The 18,856-nt window shown below is 43.2% G+C and overlaps 1 protein-coding gene across 4 annotated transcripts in view; it reads right to left on the minus strand.

Moving 5' to 3' along the window:
* Window positions 1–18,856, minus strand: part of NALCN (sodium leak channel, non-selective) — a 312,666-nt gene that overhangs the window by 197,523 nt on the left and 96,287 nt on the right. For all 4 annotated transcript variants that reach the window (XM_021065878.1, XM_021065879.1, XM_021065881.1 and 1 more), the window contains exons 8-9: window positions 3,701–3,843; window positions 3,476–3,580 (exon numbers count right to left, since the gene is read on the minus strand). In XM_021065878.1, the coding sequence (XP_020921537.1) occupies window positions 3,476–3,580; window positions 3,701–3,843 (248 nt within the window). The remainder of the gene's footprint in view (window positions 1–3,475; window positions 3,581–3,700; window positions 3,844–18,856) is intronic.

Consider the following 18,856-nt stretch of genomic DNA (forward strand, 5'->3'; position numbering starts at 1 on the left):
GAGCGAACAAGAAAACAGTTTTTTTGTTTTTTGTTTTTTTTTTTTTTAAGAAAAGTTAGTATGAGGCCAGAGAAAAGACAGCATGTGGATGGCAGGGCCTGTAACGACTAAAAGAAAAGGCGGCGGGATTTCGGCGTGCAAATGCAATCAAGCCCTTCGGGCTGAGCAAGGTGGTTTTACCATCACCTATCAATTATGTAGTGTTGGATAAAATAATTAACTTTCTAATCACTGTCCTGTTTTAACCTGCAAAGCAGGGACAATAATAATACCCACCTCACAATGTTGTGAAGATTAAATAAGATTGCTCGTAAAGCCATTAGCAGAGTGCTTAATGCAGCTCTCAATATATGTGAATTTTTGTAATAAGATGCTATGAATTAGTGAACTATTACCACGAGCATGCCCCTCTCAGTACAATTCATGGAGATTTCAGTTTTCTGAATCATCTCATGCTTCAACTGTTAGGGTTTTATAAAGGCCACTTGATTTAGCTAAGGATGCTTTGGGACTTATTCCACTCTCAGCAAAATATCCTCAGCATCATCACCAACGACAATAGCCAATTATTTAATGGGAGGTGGCAGAGAAAGAACCTTGGTAACATGGTAATCCCTAGCAACTGAGTTAAAATTCCAGTTCCAAGAGACTCATATATATGCGGTAAGGAAAAGAAAATACAAACTGTATTTTGAAACGCATATGCTCTTTGGGGTCTTTCAAAATCAATCATCTTAAAAAAACAGTTGATAGTCACTGTTATGCAAAATAATGAGAGTGGACACTTGATTTCACTATTAAATGATATAGTCAATGATGCAGACTTACAAGATATAATTCTAATTTATGGCTTCCTATGATGAATGTATTATTCCACTACCATAGTTTCTTATTAGAAGGTGTTCACTATTGTACCATTCCCAGAAACTGCTTTCACTAAATTGCTTTCTCACATATTATAATGACGTCTATTCATGTGGAAACCAATGGTCTTGGAACACGATAAATAAATTTATAGTCTTGGAGCTTTACATCGCACATGGTCTTTTTATAGAGGAGAGATTCTACTTTCAACCAGTGCCTTTTCATCTGCACCCTTCTGCGTTTTAACCCAGCGTCGCATATTTACACAGAAGTTGTTTGGGTATCGTGGGAACCCATATTCTTTTTTTTTTTTTTTTTTTGTCTTTTTGCCATTTCTTGGGCTGCTCCAGCGGCATATGGAGTTTCCCAGGCTAGGGGTCTAATCGGAGCTGTAGCTGCCAGCCTATGCCAGAGCCACAGCAACGCGGGATCCGAGCCGCGTCTGCAACCTACACCACAGCTCACGGCAACGCCGGATCGTTAACCCACTGAGTAAGGGCAGGGATCGAACCCGCAATCTCATGGTCCCTAGTCGGATTCGTTAACCACTGCGCCACGACGGGAACTCCGGAACCCATATTCTGAGACTGTTCATGGAACTGTCCTTTTATCAACTCCACCCTTATCTTAATGAGAAGATATCAATTCTGAAAACCGGGGCCAGCATGTGTACTCAAGGTCAGTGACAACGACAGACCCAGAACTCATGGCTCTCTTTAAACTATCAGAATATTTATGTACCTGTCCCTCACCATGACACTATTGGGCCATGATTCATCTAGCAAAGTTAGGTGCATACTAATTGCCGGGGCCTGTCTTGCATTTTGTATCACTATATATAACAGAAACGTAGCCTTGTGGGGCCCCAAACCTTGGCCATTCTTACAGTTCTATTCCAGGCAAAATGAGACGAGCTCATCCTCACTGTGAATCAACTTAGATCAGAAGACCACATGATTGGAAACATATATCTGTGGTGAAGTGTCTAAGCAATGGGAGTGCAAGTCTGGACCAGAGAGACCCTAGGCCCAAGGCATGTTCTTCAAGCTCCATATCCACCCATCCCCTCCTCCAGTTCTGGGGCAACACCCCTAAAAACATGTAGCATGGGAAGTCCTATCGTGGGCTGACACAGGGGGCTATTACATCCTGGATGCACAGATCTCTTGCACTTTAACCCAACATATAACTGGGCGTGTGCTAAGTGACCCAGGTCTAATTGCTGGTACGAGAGCCACCATCCCTATTGGAGTTCAGGGAAACTAATGGTTACTAATCTGAAAATTTCTACATCTTTTTCCTTGCGTTTTCCTGCTACCTGCTCTAGTATCATCTCCATAAGACCTTTGGCATTAATTTTTCCATCATTTGTGACTCAGAGACTGGTTGCTTTGTGATTTTAAAGACTCCTCGTCACTGATTCCCTTTCACCTCCCAACAGTCCATATCAAAGCCAATTCCAATTCACCTGCCAATTCCGATTGGCCATGGAAGCTAATGCCAACTGAGCTGCCAGAGATGTCGGAAAGCCTTTACTTTGTCCTGTTAATGTGTATGATTTTTCTTTCTACACACACAGCACCACCACCAATCCCCGGAAAGTCCAGGGGCTTAGAAATATCAAGTCCACCATGCCCAGGACCCCTTTCACCCTCCTATGAGGATAACTTACAGAGAACAACTGTCCTACATCCTAAAGGAAGGCCAGGACTGAAGAGCTGTGTGCTTCACAATACACAATTATCTTAATTTTATATCCTTGAAGCCTATCTATTTTATTAGAATCAGAAACTTGTGATTTAGTGTTTTAAACCTCCTAAAGAGATGTCCCTACGTACAGAGTTGTGTTAGATTTTACAAACATAACAGAATCATGGCAAATGATGTCTCTTCCTTACACACACACACACACACACACACACACACACACACAAGCATCTGGGCCACTTGCTGAGTGACTAGCGAGGGGCTGGGCGGGGCCTGTGGCCTGTTGCCAGGCAGCCCCAGTGGTGTTTTACCCTAAGAGGCTGCTGCAGGAGCTTCGGTTGCCTAGCAACCGGGTCCACAGCCCCAGCATTTTTCTTAATGAAGGTTTTTCACAATTCTGTGTGATTACCTCTGCTGAATACCTAGACGCATTACCTCTGAATTACCAACTTATTTCTCCTGATTAAGTCCAATTTTGCATCAAAGCAATTTTGTACAACTCTGTTCACAGTCTCTCCACGTTTCACTTTCTATTATAACTGCCGGCTGATGGGGCGGGCTTCCGAACACCACTTTTCCAGCTGTGGTTTTACGAATAAGAGTTACTTAATAAGCATTATATGGTTTTACAGACATTTTAGGTCATCTCTCAGGAATGCTGAATGTGAACTTTGTGCAGAGTTCCTAGTCCTATGTTCCATTTAGTTCTCGAAGTCTATAGGGAAAAATACACCTGCCTGAGGTTGTCACTCTCCTTAAAACACATGTCAGCATGGACTTGGAACTTTATGATTTCTGACAGTTCACTAAAAGAGATGAGAGAAGAAATGAGAACTAGATCAAGGGGTGAGCTGGTTTGTGCCCGGGTTCAAATGGGTTCCGTCCTCATCTGCGGATACTGTACCTGCGTGGTGGCTGTCGAGGTAGTGCTGCTTCTTGAGCCCCACATCTGTTGAAATTGTACCCTGATTTCGGCAAATGTTTCAATGATGACAGCAATAAACACATTCTGAAAGAAAGTGACAAACCACATTTACCAAGGACGGGGCATGAGGGAGCGAGGGCAACCAAACCCAAAAAAGATCGGTAGAAACCAAACAGACTTGATGCGCACAATTTTTTCGAGTACCTTAACGAGCCAGGCGAGGAAGAAAATGAGGGTGATGAAGTAGAAATAGGAGCGCCAGCGGGGGAAGCTGTCAATGGCCCTGTACATGAGGAACACCCAGCCCTCCTGCGACGCCGCCTCGTACACGGTGAAGATGCTGGTACCTGTCAAGACAGAAGAGCCGGCGGCGTCAGGATGGACGTTGAAATGAGAAAAGATTTTTCCGAAAAACAGTCAAGATCTATCCATGCTCATTTTCTCAACAGCACACGTTCCTTTAAAGGAGGCTCAAAGCACGTGCAACATTTTATTGGTCTTAAGTCTTGGGATTTCCATAAAGCTGTTTCTGCCTTCAAGCCAGGGCGACTGTACTGTCTCTAGCAATAAACTAATTTTAGGGTACAGCTTTACCTGTTAGTTGCATTTAACAGTGTGGAAAAGGAAATGAACACTCAAGTGAAGCAAAGATATAATAAAAAAGAATTTGTACCTTGTACACATGCCACTTGGGGCTTAACACTTGTCGCATACTGAAAAGCACTTGCTGTGGTTTTAACGGAAATGAAATAAATCTGAGAACAGAGTTTCATCTGAAATAACGTTCTCCTGGGGGAACCAAAGCATCTTAGGCTCCGAAAATTAATGGGATGGATGGAGCCTGTCCTTGAAGTCCATGGTGTTTACGGAACACCAAAGCGTAAGGTAGTAGATCATTAAATAGTACTTTGTAGTTTCTGGGAGAAATGTCTCATTGAAATTATTACGGATCATGGAAAGAAAGAAAAGGGAGCAATCTGTGGGCAGATTTTTGAATCTATGCTTCAGAGAATCTAAAGTGTCATTCAGAGAAAAGCCAGGGCTTAATTCTCACGGCATTATGAGTATGTGTCATTATTTCCTGTTTTGCAGATGGGAAAATGAAGGCACATAAAGCGTAGGAAATCTGTCTATAAGGATGCACGGATAATAATTAGGTCAACTAGAATTAACCCCGTCCCTTAGGAATGAGGATGTACATCTTTAATTGTGACGTGTCCTGCCTCCTGGTATCCATTCAGTGGCTAAGTCTCCCCATCTATAAAATGGGGAAATAATAAGACATACAGCAAAGTATTGTGGGGATTCCATGATTTCATTTCTGTTAACCACTGGCATGTGTTGAGTACTTAATAAAATTTAGATATTATTATAAACATTGAAAATAACTGCTTAATAGTATTTTGTGAGAAATTATACAAAGAAAAAATATAATACTCCAAGTTGTTTATGAAACAAATACGACACAGGTTTTTATTCATAAAACCAACAAACATTTGCACTTCAATAAATTCCACTGCTGTAAATGAGTTACACTGACAGGATGGAAAAACCAATAGCCACCCATTTATGCGCTAATCATACAGAAATTTTATATTAGAATGTGCATGCGATCAAATGTACCAACTAAGAAGGGAGTTACTAAAGTTGACAGACATCTGACTGCCTCTCTGGAGGAAGAATAATCAGAGCATCAGTGAATTCCAAAGCACATAGAACAGCGTAGCAGCAAATGGGGACAACTGAGAAATAACAAGTCTTGAAAGGAAAGCTGAGCGAAAGAGGAAGAGCGTATTCTTGTTTGACACATGCCTACTGGGCGCTAATCTGTGCTAAGTACTTTCTGCAAAACATAACGTCCCATATCTTCAATGAACGGCCTCTCATTTTAAGAATTCTATTTGGTACATTGCCATAACAATTAGCATTTGTAAAATACGTTTAGTTTCAGGCTCTTTTACATCCTTAAATGCTAAGGAAATCCCTGTGTAATTATGCAGGTAGATGGATGCGTGGGTCTAAGGGCAGATATTATCAATCATTTTTTGCGGAAAAGGAAAGCGAAGGTCACTAGGAGTGAACTTGCCCCGGTGAGAAACAAAACCAGAAACTCACCCACATCATCAGGCTCCAGGTCTTAAACTCTTTTTTTTTTTTTTTTTTTTTTTTTTTACCATTTACTTAAATATTCTCTTGCTTGAAACTGGGGCTTTAAAAAGAGCTCTTTTTTACTACCCTCCATTCAAATGCAGTTAATTTTGTTTTCTGAGGCATCTATAATGGCTAAGTTTATAGTATATTGAGGAACAGATACAACAAGATAGCTTTTAAGAGCAAGATTCATAGAAGAACAGGACCGCCCACATATAAAATGGCAACAGAAAATCAGAAGTGACTATTTCCATAAATGACTCCCCAGTACTAAAAATGTACCACGTTTCTGCTTGTGTGGTCTGACTACCAAGGACAGTTTTAACACAAGACATAATGTAATTCAAGTGCCTTTTTATTCCCCAGTTATGTGAACTTAAACAGAAAAGTGGCTATAGAAATCCATTATGAATTATCATGAAATTTTAAGTGTAAATTTAACCAACTGAGCATTTACAGGTCAAATATGGGGCTCGTCCATAGGAGATACACTTTGAAAGGAATACTGAAAATTATTCTTCCTGTAACTTTCCCAGATCTTTCTTTTTTTATCTCTACAGAGAAGCTGCTATCTGAAATGAAGTAAAAAAAAAAAAAATAGTATGTCCAATGAGGAATTCTGAAGCTTTTACTCCATTTTTCCTAATTCAACACAGACAAAGGAAAAGCAGGAACCCTCCGTACAGCTCAAAGAGCAGGATTTGTTAATACAAAGACACGGGACCCTTGTGAAAATGTAACCAACCCCTCCCCCCACCCTGGGAACAGGCTGACCATCAGAAGGCGTGTGTCCCATGTACATGAACTCCACCGGGTCTAAGGCTTTGAGGATGTCACTGAGTTGAGAAGCAAAGACACCTGGATAAGACAGCCCTTCCTCATCACCTCCCTCCCCCTGACTTGGAAAAATGTTTGCAGAGAAAGTCACTTTTTACAAATTAATTAATTAATGGATGAATTTATTGTCCTGGATATAACACGATTAACAATGCTGTGTTAGTTTTCGGGTGTACCGCAAAGTGAATCAGTCACACATGAACACGTGTCCATTCCTTTTCAGATTCTCCTCCCATATGGGTCACTACAGAGTACTGAGTTAATTTCCCTGTTTTGCACAGTAGGTCCTTGTTACTCATCCATTCCATGTACAGTAGAGTGAATGTGTCAATCCCAACCCCCCAAATTATCCCTCCCCCCCCCATTTCCCCTTTGGCAACCGTACGTTTGGTTTCAAAATCTCTCGAGTCTGTTTCTGTTTTGTAAATAAGTTCTTTTATATCATTTTGAGAAAATCACTTGCGAAAAGACTTTCCCACATTTAAACTGACAAAATAAAATTTATGATCCTCTTACTTTCTGTGAGAAGCAGACAACCCTGGGGGGAAACTGCAGCTGCTCAAACGTATTTTGCACATTCCCTTCCCTCTGGCTGTCCTGATGCTGTTCCCTGGTCCTTTTAGCCGACTGCCCTGCAGCTGTCCAGCCCAGCTCCCCTCTCGGCACTCAGGCCAAAGAGCCCTGAGCTCACCTGTATCTTGTCACTTACCACACTGACTTCTATCACCCTGTTTCTCTTCCCCGCTAGGTGTCAGCACTCTAAATTAAAACCGTATCTTTCACTTCTGGACTTGGCATCAAGAAATACTCAAGAGTTGTTGATCAATAAAACAATAATCAAATAGTATTAAGATACAGGGAGGCCTTTCTTAAATTCTGGCTTTTTAAAATCAATTCTTCCTTAATGTAAATATTATACAGATAATTTGGAAATGAAGGGAACTATTTTATCAATGCCTTTATGTTTCGCTGATTTTCAAAATTCACATATAAAGCACACACATGTATAAATGTAAAAGCCCGTACTATATAGAAACAGGAAAGTCTTCCTCTATTGTTTAATCCAGAATGGGAAATTTCTAAGAGTAAGACATGGGTCCGCACAAAATATTTTCTCTAGTTAAACACTCCAGAATACTTTAATCCATTTGAATTATGGAACTACCATTTCTAGCTGAAAAGACTATTCTTTTGTTAAATGAGTAAGGATTCTCCGATGGTACCTGGGAATAGAATGCATTCTCTCACTAGAGACAGTGTGGCCTGCTCCAAAAATGCCTCTACGAAGCTCCTGGAATAGCATCACTTTCTTAGACCCCAAACTCTCCAAAGCACACCTCCAGCTGGATAAGAAATAAACTCACAACAGTGATACTCAGCTCATCAATTCTCCTGATTTAATTCATTCTTCTCAGCCTCCTCCCTTCGTGGTCTGAATTCACTGGATAAGAAGACCACAAGTCTACATTCTGAAGATAAATCTCCACCATGGAGCTTTCTACAGGCTGCCTATATTGAGACATAGAGGATTTTGTTGTGGTCGTCGTTGTTTTGAACGCTGAACAAAATTACATTCCCACCTGTTTAACTATCTTTAGGATTATCTTTACTACTTGGTTGTCTTCTGCAAACTTTTTCCTTGGAAAAAAGGGGAGAAAATGGACTGTGTTTGGGAACTATTCCTTATTGTCTCTTCTGATCATACATCACATGACACCAGTGAGTCACCTGACTTTCAAATGACAGCGTCGCAAAATTGGGGTGATCATTATAACAAGCTACAACCTTGGGGCTCCACCATGGAAGCCCTCTCCCAACACAAAATATCTGTGGTGCTATTGTGATGGCAACATCTGCTCTATTTGTGAGGGAATCTAGGGCGTTAGAGTCGGTGATGTACGCTTGAGTTAACAGAATGAGAATGGGTAACCAGGTTTTAGTCTGAGCAATATCATCATCCCCACACTCGGAATTCCCAATGGAACCAAGAGGGCGCCTTTCAGGACTACCCATTCCATCCCCTCTCTCAACGTTTGGATCCTCAGGGCAAAGTTCATGCATTTTAACCTCCCCAGTGATCTGGAAGCAACTTGATCCCAAGTCAGGCAAGAACCCATCCTGCTGGAGCCTGCCTCTGAGACAGTGGCTCTGGAAGCTGCTCTTGGCTTTGCAGAGCAGAGCAGGCTCCTGGAGAATGGAGGTGGTTTTCACAGCACCTTGTACGAGCATCTTCCTCTCTGCTCAGTCATCCTGCTACATACATATCCTTGTCTTCTTACCACCTTCCTTTAACGTTTTCAACCTGACACACTTTTTATGAAACTGACCTGCTCATCTAGCTTCATTTCCCACCTGGGGACACAATCTCATTTGTGGGGGGGGGGGATGACAACATTCTTGTCACTCAAGAGTATCAGTTGAGAGGTCCCTTTGTGGCGCAGCAGGAACGAATCCAAGTAGTATCCACGAGGATGTGGGTTCCATTCCTGGCCTCGCTCACGGGGGTAAGGATCCAACGTTGCTGTGAACTGTGCTGCAGGTGGCAGTCGCAGCTTGGATCCCACATTGCTGTGGCCGTGGTACAGGTTGGCAGCCATAGCTTCTCTTTGACCCCTAGCCTGGGAACTTCCATATGCCGTGGATGCAACTCTAAAAGAAAGAAAGGAAAAGAAGAAAGAAGAACATCAGCTGCCCTCAAACTTTTCTAAATAGCTCTTTCTGTTTCTTCATCTCCCTCTGATTGGATCTCTCCCTTTTCTGAGATTGGCTGATTAGCTTTAACCCCAACTCCATTCCAGCCTGAGCATCCGCCTCAGCTGGAAGAGAAGAGGAACGGACACGTTCCTCCATCACCTCATGTCCACGACCTACTGGTGCCTCAGTGAACTACGCTCAAACATTAGATTTAACTGTGGAAGGATAAAATCCCTGCCCTAAACTCCAAATGCACGCTTAGTTTCGCATCCACAGTTGTGATATCTATAAAGGCTCAATCTCGAAAGGTGGTCAAATAAGAGAATGCGTGCCAAGACCTTGCGTTTGGCATATTTACATTATTAGAGATCAATAGATAAATGATTAAAGAAAAGGTGAGAGACATGTATGTAGACCATTATTCAGCCTTTAAAAAAGAAGACCATCTTGCCATTTGTGACAATATAAATGGACTTTAGGGGCATGCTGCTAAGCAAAATAAGACAGAGAAAGAGAAACACTGTTTGATATCATACACATGTGGAACTGAAACAAACAAACAAAACCAAACTCCAGATACAGAGAATAGATTGGTGTTGCCAGGGGTTGGGGTGGGAGGTGGGCAAAATAAGGAAAGGTGATCCCAAAGCACAAACTTCCAGTTACAAATTAAATAAGCCCTTGGGATTAAAGTAGACTATGGTGATGAGAGCTAATAATTATGTTGTAAATTTGAAAGTTGCTAAGAGTAAATCTTAAAAGTCCCATCACAAGAAAATAAACTATGTGTGGTAATGGATAGTTCATTCAATTTATTGTGGAGATCATTTTGCAATATATACAAATATTGAATTACTATGTTATATACCGGAAACTAATACAGTGTGCCCATTATATGTCAAGAAGAAACAAACAAAAACCCTTGTTCAAGATGGGGAGGGCGTGCCCCATCCCTTCTCATTTGTTTTGTTATGTTTGCATGCATACAACTCATCCTGCAACTCAATTTCATTTTTAAATGCTGGAACTGCTCCATAAAGTAATCCTCTTACTAAATCACAGAACTAGTAGAAAAAAGAGCTCTGCACGGTTGAAGAAGGAGTTCGCTGAAGCCACTCAAAGATAAGTTATGATGTCAATTTGCATTTAGGCAGAAGTCAGTTATTCAAATCCTGAAGAGTCGATGAGAAATAAATTAACCCATCAAAGGGGCTCCACTGGCCTAGCAGACACTCCCACTGAGGGTCCCTTAACTTTGGCACTAGTGACATTTGGGGCTGGACAATGCTTTGCTGCCACTAAGGCTGGATGTATCCACCCCTGTGAAACATGAATAGTCAGGAGACCAGTACAAGCAAGAAAGGCCCACCTTGGCCTCCAGAGGCTTATAGAACAATCTATCAGCTAGAATTAAATTACTTGGGAGGATGTCACCTTTGTAATGAAGAAAAACCTTTATGAACAATGTTTTCTGTTCCTTGAAATCATGTTTAATTTTACTAAGATACATTTCCAAACCAATTACCTCAAGTATTTCCCCTGACAGACTGTAATATAACCTTGTGATTATAATAATCTATACACAACTCACTCACCTGCTCAACTTATGATCCTCAGGCATTGCCTTGTGGCCACTGAATTAACGAAATAACATCTTTAATTTGTTATTTCAGAACACAGAGCAGATACAAAAGGCCTTCTTTCCTTCTAAATGTTTCATAAATCTTATGGGTTTTGAACTGAACTTTAGCTGAGGCTTTTTTTTTTTTTTTTTTTTTTTAACGGTTAAAGCACTCTTGACACCACCTTACCACATTGGTAAAAAAAACTACTTTATCTGTTACCTTAAACTTCATCATTTGCAAAAACTAAAGCTTTGCAACAAGATCAAAGGCCATGGAGGAAAAAAGCATTATCTATGTTTATATATTTTTTCTTTTCCTTTTTTTTTTTTCTTTTTAGGGCCCCCCACGGCATATGGAGGTTCCCAGGCTAGGGGTCGAATCACAGCTGCAGCTGACAGCCTACGCCACAGCCACAGCAACTCAGGATTGAGCCGCATCTGTGACCTACACCACAGCTCATGGCAATGCCGGATCCTTTACCCACTCACTGAGCGAGGCCAGGGATCGAACCTGCATCCTCATGGATGCTAGTCAGATTCATTTCCACTGAGCCATGACAGGTACTCCCGTATATATATTCTAAGTTCAACTTTTTTATACAAGGCATAAAGATTCTTAGTTGAAATGTATTTCTTCAGACAGAGAATTTCTAAATGCCCACGTACTAAATATACTTCTAGAAAAGGAGAGGTGAAAACTTTAAGTAGAGTACTCACAAATGGAAAAGAAGTGTTGACAAGGCTGATGCTGACATTGGCAGGAAAGTTTAGGGATAAAGCAGAGCAGTTCCAAGGACACGGAGCCCACGTGCCAACTAAAACACTCCCCACCTCTGGTGCCGGGCAATTTCCATGTAGGTTGGGAATAAAAGCTGCGAAGCAGAGGTCATGACAGATACCTGTCACGCCCCTGCCTTTGAAGAGCAGTGATTTTAGATCAAAAGAGCTTCCTGGAAATTTATTTTCCATTAGTTGATTTAAAAAAAAGAAACCACTCTGCTTAGCTACAGTTCACTTTCAGATGCAGTCCTGTCATTTAAACCGTCCACTGTTTCTAATCTGTGTGACACTGGATCAGTCAGTTAACCACTCTGGGCCTCAGCATCCCATAGACGGACTATGGCCATGATGATGTTTGCTGGGCACCACTAACACACTAAATAAATGTTATTTAGTAGCTTTTTGAATGTTTTCACAAAGAAAGCAAAACATACCCTGCAGGGAATATAGTTTCTTTAAGAGTGTTTTAACTTTGTCACCCACTTTTGTTTTTTTGGCTTCTAAACTCAATGAATTTTACGATATTTATGGTTGTAAAACAATCATCACAACCACAATATTTCCATCCCAAACCCCCAGTCCATCCCTCTCCCCACCAACCTGTCCCCTCTGGTAAGTTTTTCAAGGTCTGTGAGTCAGTTTCTATTCTGCAAAGAAGTTCATTGTCTTCTTTGTTTAGATTCTATATAAGTGATAGCATATAACGTTTGTGTCTCACTGTCTAACTTCACTTAACATGATAATTCCTATGTCCATCCATGTTGCTGCAAATGCCATTATTTCATTCCTTTTTATGGCTGAGTAATATTCCATTGTGTAAATGTACCACATCTTCTGGATCCACTCCTCTGTTGATGGACATTAAGTTGCTTCCATGTCTTGGCTATTGTACAGAGTGCTTCAATGAACACTGGGGTACGTGTAACTTTTCAGGTCATGGTTTTCTCTGGATAGATGCCCAGGAGTGGGATTGCTGGATCAAATGGTAGTTCTATGTTTAGTTTTCTGAGGAATCTCCATACTGTTTTCCACAGTGGTTGCACCAATTTACAATCCCACCCACAGTGTAATGGGGTTCCTTTTTCTCCACACGCTCCCCAGCACTTATTGTTTGTAGACTTTTTGAGGATGGCCATTCTGGCTGGTGTAAGGTGGTACCTCACAGTGATTTTGATTTGCATCTCTCTAATAATGAGTGATGTTGAACATCTTTTCATGTGTTTCTTGGCCATCTGTATGTCTTCTTTAGAGAATTGTCTGTTTAGATCTTCTGCCCATTTTCTGATGGGGTTCTTTGTTTTTTTGGCATTGAGCTACAGGAGGTGTTTATATATTTTGGAGATTAATCCCTTGTCAGTTGCTTCATTTGCAAGTATTTTCTCCTATTCAGTTGCCACCCACTTTTGAAAGATCTATTGGAAATCACATTCAAAAGCAATCAAGGCAAAAAGGCCAGAACTTCATGTAATTCTTAGGGAGTTAATACTTATGACATTAAAATTTCATAATAGTCCAAAATTAGAATCAAGTATTTGGAAAAAGTACAAAGAATTTCGTGTCTAAATATCTGGGGACACATATGGCTCACACTCTGCATTATCACGCACAGCAATGAAAGTAAAGAAGAAACTTTAAGGTAATATCGGTCAGTCTACCACAGAATAGCCACAATAGTGAGAATGTGTTTGTTTTTCCAAATAAAACTGAACTAGTACACTAAGCATAGAATCAAAAGATTAACCAAAACTGGAATTAAATAATTTGATTTTTGGAGGAGTTCCCATTGTGGTTCAATGGAAATGAATGAATCTGACGAGTATCCATGAGGATGCAGGTTTGATCCCTGGCCTTGCTCAGTGGGTTAAGGATCCAGCATTGCTGTGAGCTGTTGCGTAGGTCGAAGACATGGCTTGGATCTGGTGTTGCTGTGGCTGTGGCGTAGGCCAGCAGCTACAGCTTTGGTTCGACCCCTAACCTGGGAACATCCATATGCCACGGTTGAGGCCTTTAAAAGACAAAAAAAAAAAAAAAAAAATTTTTTTTTTTTTTTTTTTTTTTTGTCTTCTTGCCATTTCTTGGGCCACTCCCGCAGCATATGGAGGTTCCTAGGCTAGGGGTCAAATTGGAGCTGCAGCTGCCAGCCTACACCAGAGCTACAGCAACGTGGGATCTGAGCTGCATCTGCAACTTACACCACAGCTCACCGCAACGCCAGATCCTTCACCCACTGAACAAGGCCAGGGATTGAACCCGCAACCTCATGGTTCCTAGTCGGATTTGTTAACTACTGAGCCACAAAGGGAACTCCAAAAGACCAAAAAATTGTTAAACATTCCTTTTAAACAGACTCTGTCTTGCAGCCGGGTTGCATTATAATCTGCTTATTATTTTGGAGTCCTGCTAATGTTATGAAAAAGTATTGGGGTGGGGAAACATTCTATCATTTTATTATTAAATTTTGGTTGTTTTTTTTTTTTTTTTAAGTCAGCCCGAGTCCAGCCTGTGACCTTCAGAAGGGTTTCCTAGCCTTTTTTCTCAGTGTACGTGATACAGGAGCCCAGAGGGGGCCTGGGTCATCTACCTGCCCTCCCTGTAGGTCAGCTGAGGTTCTGGGAAACTACAAATGCTCCAGGGCACGGCTGAGTCAGGAAGCACAGAGGGCTCTGAGCTTCCTTCAGAATGGTTACGGGTCTTCTCTCCTGCAGGAAGCATGAGGGAATTTTTCTCTCTGATTGTCACCATAAGAAATGGGTAGGGCTCCTGGAGGTAAAACTCATGAAAGCATGCCCCCCTCTCCAAGACTGGAGGGCTTTATAACTCTTAAGCTAGTCCATGCTCAGCCTCCAGCAATTACTCAGTTCAAGTTTAAGTGTCTCTGGCACTCGCAGCTTCTGCCCCTGGAGAGCAACAATTCTCTGTATTTGCTGTCTCTCCAAATTTCAAAGAGCACTTTTCCCTGCAACCTAACTCTGCTAGATCTAAGAAGCACTGCTGATATTCAGTTTCTTTAGCTTTTTTCTTATGGTGAGATCAGGATTGACAACTTCCAAGCTCTTTACAGATTGGAGCAGAAACCAGAAGCCATTAAATAACTTCCTTTTGATTTAAGGTACCCATCAGAAACAGCACAGATACACAACCATGTCTGATTGAAAGGAGAATTCTAACTTCACGTGCAAAGGCACGATTCTCTGCTCACATGCGGTCAGGTTTGCTTGGTCACAGTTTGGCTCAGGCCCTAGTGGCAGTACAGCAGTGAAAAGGCCAGTATGAGCACAAAGGAAGCTAGACTGTCATCATAAAGCCTTATGGGGCTGGCCCCACGCCGCGGTGTCAGAACCTTACTGTGCCATTTGTGGTTTTCCCCGTTAAGAGCGATTTCTCCTTACACCTTAATAGCTGCCTGTTTTTCTGCTTCACTTTAACAACAAACTTTAAGGCAACATTCAACACAAACAACAGAGTGATTATAAGACAGGGGAGAAAGAGGAAGCAAAGAACAGTCATTCAGGGGATACGGTCCAAGCGTCCATTACGTAACAGCACAACAAACTTAACCACAGCCAAAGAGCTCTGGACAGCTGTCCTCTGGGTGGCTCTTGCCTGGAATGAAGTGGCTCTCCATGGGCTCAGGGGGCAGACTGGCCACGGCTGCACAGGCCAGGCCTTTCTAGCAAGTCCTGGGCTCATGATGTTAAGAGAGCACTCAGGCACGTGCACTGCGGCTGATGGCACAATGCTCACTTTTCAGCCCGGTCGGGAGAACGACAAAAAAATCATCCTGGAGAACATCCAACATCCAACAGACAGAGACGCAGGTCTGGAATAGGGAGAAGTCGTGTAAAGCTTTAATAATCTTTTATTTCACTCATTATTCAGCAGGTCTACAATCACACCCATTCTTCTTCAGTAAGAGTAATAATAATAAATCGTCTTATTCTGGTTATTTGCTGATATAACTCAGCATGACAGAGCTGGCAGAGGTTTTCATGAACCTCCATAACAGATTTCATGCGACAGCCGTGTAGATGAGAAAAGGGAGGCTCAGGCAGGCAGGTGTTGCCTCTTTTTGAGAGAAGAGGAAATAGAGGTGAACGTTCCACCCACATCCCTTCTCTAGGGAACATCCCCCCTCTCTGCTTTCTCATCAATGGTCCCGGTTCGGGAATTAGGAATACGTATCTACTATGTTGGCTGTGACTTACAATTCTCTGAAACGTGAATAAATTCGCCACTGCTTTTATGGACGTAAAGCACAGCAGGAATCTGCCCGCACAAATGACTGACATTTAAAGGGGCACAAGGACTTTTACCATCTCCCAGTCACCGGAGTGAAAAGGAGAATTCTAACTTTCATGTGGCCCATTTCACTGTTCCAGCCTTTTCATCCCTCTGTTTTGACCCAGGATTCTTCATGCCTGATTATCTCTTCCCTTAAAAAGAAAGGACAGGGAAGAGACTCATCTTCTTTGCCTGACAAATTCTCACCCATTCACATCTCTTGCCTTCTTTTCCCCCAAAGCATTGCCTGAAGGGATTCACTGAGCCTCTACAATATAGGACCTGCCATTATTTATCTTATCAGCAAGATGTGGCAGTTTCAAAACGTGGTCCAAATGGTAAAGGTTCTTTATTTTCCTCCCCCTATAGACCGTAGGCACCACGAGAGCAGCCCAGCCTGTGACATAGAGATATGCTCATTTGGTGGCCGGGATACATTAGAAAGATGGGATTAACATGTACACATTACCCTACATAAACTAGATAACTACCAAGGACCCTACTGTAGAGCACCGGGAAATCTATACAATATTCTGTAATGATCTATGTGGAAAAAAACAATGGATGTATGTAGATGCACAACTGACTCACTTTGCTGTACACCGGAAATGAACACAAGACTGTAAGTCGACTGTACTTCAACAATTGTTTTTTTTAAAGATATGCTCATTCAGGAGTTCCCATCGTGGCTCGGTGGTTAACGAATCCAACTAGCAACCATGAGGTGGCGGGTTCGATCCCTGGCCTTGCTCCGTGGGTGAAGGATCCGGCGTTGCCGTGAGCTGTGGTGTAGGTTGCAGACGCAGCTCGGATCCCGTGTTGCTGTGGCTCTGGCGTAGGCCGGTGGCTACAGCTCCGATTAGACCCCTAGCCCGGGAATCTCCATACGCCACAGGAGCGGCCCAAGAAATGGCAAAAAGACCCCCCAAAATAAAAATAAATAAATAAGTAAATAAATAAATAAAGGCATGCTCATCTGGACAAAACACAGACAAGCAGGTTGAGGCAATGAAAGTAACACATCAGAGGGCAGGTTGGAGAAGGGCTGATGGAATTATTCAAAGAGAAAATGCATAGAAAAGAGAAGGAAAGATGCTGCGGAGGATGAGAAGAGAGGCAGACTCTGAAAGCTGGCCTGGCTGCTCAGCTGTCATCTTGGAGGGGCTCCAAGCCTGGACCACCCACCGAGATTTCTATGCAGAGATCACGCTTGGGGCCAACGGGTGACCCACTCCAGCTGCCAGGGCTCCTGGTGCCTGGACAGCGGACTGGCTTTTCCTGCCGAAGGATACTCCCAGGTTCGCACTGGCGGTCACGGAGGTGTGCCCACTCTCCGCTCCTTCCCCAGAGCACCACTGTAGCCTCAAGTCTCCACTCCCTGTGCCCCACCTTCATTCTGCAGCCTCAGGGGCCCCGTCTCCCACATGGGTGCTCAGGGAGGTAGACGCATCCGTGATCTTATTCTCCAGGTCTGGAAGCAGCAGGTGTCGCAGATCTGCTCCAGCATACCACCCCCCCCCTTGGAATTCCAGACATCATAAGGTCACTCTGTTCCCTGAAGTGGCCGCCCTAGTATTCTAACCCCATTTACAGATGAAGGAATAGAGGTGGAGGTGGGCGGAGTCATCTGCCCGAGGCAGGATTTGAACACGCAGTCCTTGGACCCCACCCTCTCCACTGCTGCTCCGCTGTCCTGCTGCTCCTCGATCCACCCACGTCCCCCCTGCCTGTGCCCGCATCGCTCCTTCCCGCACTGGCTCACTCTGGCCTCAGGATGCTTCCTTTTGCGCGAGCTGCCTCCAAGAGCTCGGGCTGCCGCAGAGCAGGGAGCTTCTGGCTATCGTGGACAAAAGTGTCCCCTGATGTCTCCTTCTGTGACTATGTAACCTTCACGCTGGGGAGAGGCAGGAGGCAGATAACCTGCTCCTGAGAGTCACCCCAGCTCAAAGGAGAGAAAAAGAAGGCCCTTGGGCTGCACCCCTGACCAGAGGACAAGCCCTTTTCCCGCAGAGGGGCAGGGCACTGGGCCGTGCCCTTTGCACACCTGAATTCTGTTTCAGCACACTGGCAAGTTGATGCTCATTGCTCCTATTTTATAAATGCAGAGACTGTGGTTCAATGAGGCTGCGAAGCCCAAAGTCACCCAGAAACGACCTTCTGGAGCAGGATTCTCAGGCATCGGTCTGCCTCTAAAGACTATTCTTTCCACTCGGCCACATGGCTGCACTTTATGAAACTTTTCTTGGCTTGGTTTTGAGGAATTTGAACAAATTCCTGTCTGGTCTACTTCGTGAAAGCAAAATTCTGTTTTTAAAGTTAAACAGCCCTAGGAAGGGGAGGGAGGGGTGGTGAAAATTCCTCCAGTGTCTCTGGATTCTGGGATTTGCACTGCTCTGTTGTGTGTTTCTGCTGAGCCCAAAGCATGCCGAAGTTTCCTGGGCTAGGGATCGAACCCGAGCCACAGCAGCGACAACACAGGATGTTTAACCCCCTGAGCTAGCAGGGAACTCCTGCAGCTGTTCTTTTGTGTTTCTCTTTGGGGTGGGGAAGAGTCCTCCAGACTCATTCTCCCCTTCTTCCCAGCCCAGGGCTGCTCAGCTGGAGGATATATTTCCTGGAATTTCCGGCCAGGAGGCCTGGCCCACTGACAAGGTTCTCCCTGATGTGGGCAACTTGCGTGCCATCTACAAAAACACTGTCACTGCACCTGTTTGTCCCTTTCCTTTCACCAGATGTAAACAGAGAGGCCAAGGCAAACTTGGGAAATATAAAGTGTGTGCTCCAGGAAGACCTCAAGGGGCAGAGCTTGCCACCCAGCCACACAGGACAATGACTTCAGAAGGAAGTGAACTTGTATTGCTGCTTGCACCTTTCCATGTTTGGGTTCTTCTAGAAGCTTACTTTACCCCAATTATGCCACAGAATAACAGTCAAATCAGCTTATGTTCCATGAGTATGATTCTCCGAAATGGCCAGTGTCCATGAAATCTAGA

Source organism: Sus scrofa, chromosome 11 (genome assembly GCF_000003025.6).
Source record: "Sus scrofa isolate TJ Tabasco breed Duroc chromosome 11, Sscrofa11.1, whole genome shotgun sequence".
NCBI classification, from domain to species: Eukaryota; Metazoa; Chordata; class Mammalia; order Artiodactyla; family Suidae; genus Sus; species Sus scrofa.